The 3,962-nt window shown below is 34.9% G+C and overlaps 1 protein-coding gene across 2 annotated transcripts in view; it reads left to right on the forward strand.

Annotated features, from left to right (window-relative positions):
- The window catches only part of LOC106876022 (dynein axonemal heavy chain 10), a 187,264-nt gene that overhangs the window by 107,183 nt on the left and 76,119 nt on the right, over window positions 1-3,962 (forward strand). For both annotated transcript variants that reach the window (XM_052968399.1, XM_014924396.2), the window contains exons 48-49: window positions 35-185; window positions 1,485-1,573. In XM_052968399.1, the coding sequence (XP_052824359.1) occupies window positions 35-185; window positions 1,485-1,573 (240 nt within the window). The remainder of the gene's footprint in view (window positions 1-34; window positions 186-1,484; window positions 1,574-3,962) is intronic.

Below are 3,962 nucleotides of genomic sequence, written 5' to 3' on the forward strand. Positions count from 1 at the left end.
TATATATATATTAATTATTGTTCTGTTGTTTCAGGTCCGTGCTGAAGCAGTGGCTTTAGGACTCTCTCCAGCACGAGAATCTATATGGCAATTTTTTATCAGCAAATGTTCTGATAACCTACACATTGTAATGTCAATGTCCCCAATAGGAGACACTTTGAGAACACGCTGTAGAAATTTTCCTGGTAATTATATGGAGTTTTGAAATATTTAATTGTTTTTAGAACTGATTTGTTATCATGTTTGATGGGCTCAGGGGAGATTTTAAATAAATGATATGTTTAGGTATTGAAATGTTTTCAAGTATTTGGAATATGGTAGGTAAACTGAATGTTATGTTTCTAAAACTGACTGATAGAAGAGTACAATATACTTTAAATATATTTTGCAGGCTGAGGAATTTAGATGCCTTACAATTAGTATATCATGTTTTGAAAGATTTGGGAGATGGTATGGTTAAGAATTGGCAAGTAATGTATTTTGTGGACGATATATTCAGACTAAACAGGAATGAAGCTAGTATGCTCCATTGAATATGCAATTTTAGTGTACATATATGACCAAGTGCTAGTATAGTGAGAGAAAAGTTGGGCATAAGAGAAATTAGATGCAGTGTGCAAGAGAGAAGATGGCACTGGTGTGATGCATATGGATGAGGACAGTTGCATAAAGAAGTGCCAGTCACTTAAAGTGGATGGAACTTGTGGAAGAGGGAGACCCAGGAAGACATGAGACAAAGTATTGAAGGTTGATCTCAAGATGGAGGTGATAACAAAGGACTGAAATATCTGGCACCTTGCTGTGTTTGAGAAGACCTGTCCAGGACAACAGAATTGATATCCTAAAACCACCTTAGTAAATGTGCAGAGCTCTGCCCCACCTCCATTCTCATCACTCATTAAGGTTTTCCCCCTCACATCTCATACCCTAACAGGATTAAGAGTAAAAAAAGGTGATTGAAAAAAATGGAGAGAAAAAATGTGTAGGGATTAATGGTTCAACATGATGAAATTGCCAGAAGAAAGAGGTTGAATGAAAGGGAGATAATGACAATGACCCAGACAAACAAATTTGCTCTTGCGCATACATGTGTACATGAGAATAGTGAGTGTGAGTGTGTATGTATCAATGGGGGTGAATGTGTGAGTATGTATGTGTGGGCAAGCTGAAAAATATGTGGATCTGTGTGTGTGTATGTGTGTAAGTGACCCACTGCGTATATTATGTGGAGTGATGTGCATTACATGTACTGGTATGTATATCTGGGTGCGTATTGATGTGTGTATGTATGTGTGCAAATGCATTGGCCTGGGTGTGCGTGTATGTGTACAAGTAACCAAGTGTATGTATGTATACTTATTTAAAATAAAAAGATATTATGAAGGGAAAATTAGTGATCAATTCTATGTTGTACTTGAATGTATAAATCTCCTTGTTAATTTGTGTATTAATAATCTTTTATCATTGTTATTGTTTTTATAAAGGTATTGTGAACAATGCCAACATTGATTGGTATTTTCCTTGGCCCCGTGAAGCATTGTCATCTGTAGCTAGTGTGTTCATAGCTGCTGATGTGAGTATCTTCTAAATTGGTGTTATCTACCACCACCTCATCATCATCATCATCATCTTCTTCTTCTTCTTTATCATCATCATCATCTTCAGCATCATCATCATCATTACTCTGATCATGATTGTCGTCATTCTCATAATCAGCATCAACAATCGACATCATCATCGTCATCATCATCATTTTGTTCATTGTTGGGAAGATTTTATGCTATAATGGTTATTACTCCAGACTCTCAATCCAGTAATCTGATTTCAAATCATGGTGGAACATTATAGAAGTGGTAGTAGTGGTGGTGGTGGTGGTGGTGGTGGTGGTGGTAGTAGTAGTAGTAGTAGTAGTAGTAGTAGTAGTATTTATTATAAATTTCATAACAGACAACACACCATTATGATAAACAAAATTACATATTAGTACTTTATATACAATAGCAATAGTATTGTTTTATTTTCTAAGTAGGTAACCTAATTAGGCTTGGATAATGCTTAGATTGTGTTGTCTGGTTTTGGGAGGTTCTGTGGCATATGTGTGTGTGTGTGTGTGTGTGTGTGTGTTACTGTCTCCTTACCTTGACATCATATGATTGTTGTTAATAATTGTCACCATCATACAAGTGGTGTCCTTTGTTGCCAATATTCAATGTCAAGGTATGGAAAAATATTACCTTGCCTGGAAACAGGTGAGGGTTGGTGACATGAAGGGCATCCAGCTGTAGAAAATCTGTCTGAAAAATCTGTTTGAACCATGTAAGTATGGGAAAGTGGATGTTAAACAACAACGACGATGACGAGGAGGAGGAGGAGGATTACTCAGTCGTATGATATAAATAAGCCAAAAGTAAATAAGTAAATACATAAATATAAATAAATAAAATAAAATATAACAAAAAAAAATGCACTGCACATATTCTGTGCAGGAACATTTTTATATGAATAATGCAACAGACATTCAAGGCAAGTTGCTTGCTACACACGCTAAAACAACACTGAAAATGATTTTTATAAAAATTATGAAAACAGATATTATATATTAGTAGTGATTGATATACTAACAATAAAACAGTGCTGAGCAATGGAGAATCCTACTTCAATATAGTCAGTTGATGTTAGAATTTGTTGCAAAATATTCCTCAAATACTGTTTGTTTTTGATGATGATGATGATAATAATGGTGATGGTGATGGTGATGGTGATGATGATGATGATGATCGGAGCACTGGGCTCAATCTCATTGAAACTTCGAAACTTCTTCAGGCAACTGGAAATCCCATGCAAGATTGATGTCTTGCAAAAAGCAGCCTTATTGGGCACAGCACACATCTTAAGGAAAGTATTATCCGTCTGAGGTCCTAAGCATTTCGCCCAACATGCTAATGATTGTCAGCTCACCGGCACAATAATAATGATAATAATCCTAAAGATCTGAACAGATGGATAGAGGAAATAGGCAGAAAACCCAGTTTAGTATAGCTCCAGAAAATAGTGTTATTAGGGACAACTAGGGTACTGAGAAGGGTTCTTGACACATAATGTTACATGTAGCCTGATGTTAGGAAATTTTCTTATCCAACAGTCTAACCTGTTGAGCATATATGAAATACTACTACTACTACTACTACTACTACTACTACTACTAATAATAATAATAATAATAATAATAATAATAATAATGATAATAATAAGAAGAAGCATACTCTGGGATATGCCAATACACATAGAGAAATTAAGGCTAATAGGCCAGATATAATAGTTGTCAGAGATCATCAAGAAAATAAATGCTTTCTAATTAATGTCTCAATACCGACAGATAATGTTTTTCTAAAAGAAATAAAGAAACTTTCAAAATACAAAGATCTGGAAATAGAGGTAACTTGTATGTGGAGCCTAAAAACAGACACAATTGCTATCATAGTAAGTGCATTAGGTATAATAAAAAAATATTCAGACAAATAGATAACAAAAACACCAGGACTTACGAATATATATAACATACAGAAAATGGTACTATTAGGCACTGCACACATCCAACATAAAACACTTTCAATACAGTAAAAATAAGAGCATCACAACAAACTACAGCACATACCCAAGGCACACAGTGCTGCACTTGGTAGTGCAGTGAAAGCACATGATAAAAATAAGACTACTGAATGATAATAATAATAATAATAATAATAATAATAATAATAATAATAATAATCCAAACTAAAACTAGAACAGCAACGGACCATGATAAAACAATGGCAAGAAAAGCCCCTACATGGTAAATACTGGGCTAAACTAAATGCGAAAGAAATAGACAGAGAAAAATCCCAGCAATGGCTGAGAAGCTCAGGACTCAAAGCAGAGACTGAAGGATTTTTAATTGCTGCACAAGACCAGAGCCTCCCCAC

The sequence above is a fragment of the Octopus bimaculoides genome, chromosome 1 (genome assembly GCF_001194135.2).
Source record: "Octopus bimaculoides isolate UCB-OBI-ISO-001 chromosome 1, ASM119413v2, whole genome shotgun sequence".
Taxonomy (NCBI): domain Eukaryota; kingdom Metazoa; phylum Mollusca; class Cephalopoda; order Octopoda; family Octopodidae; genus Octopus; species Octopus bimaculoides.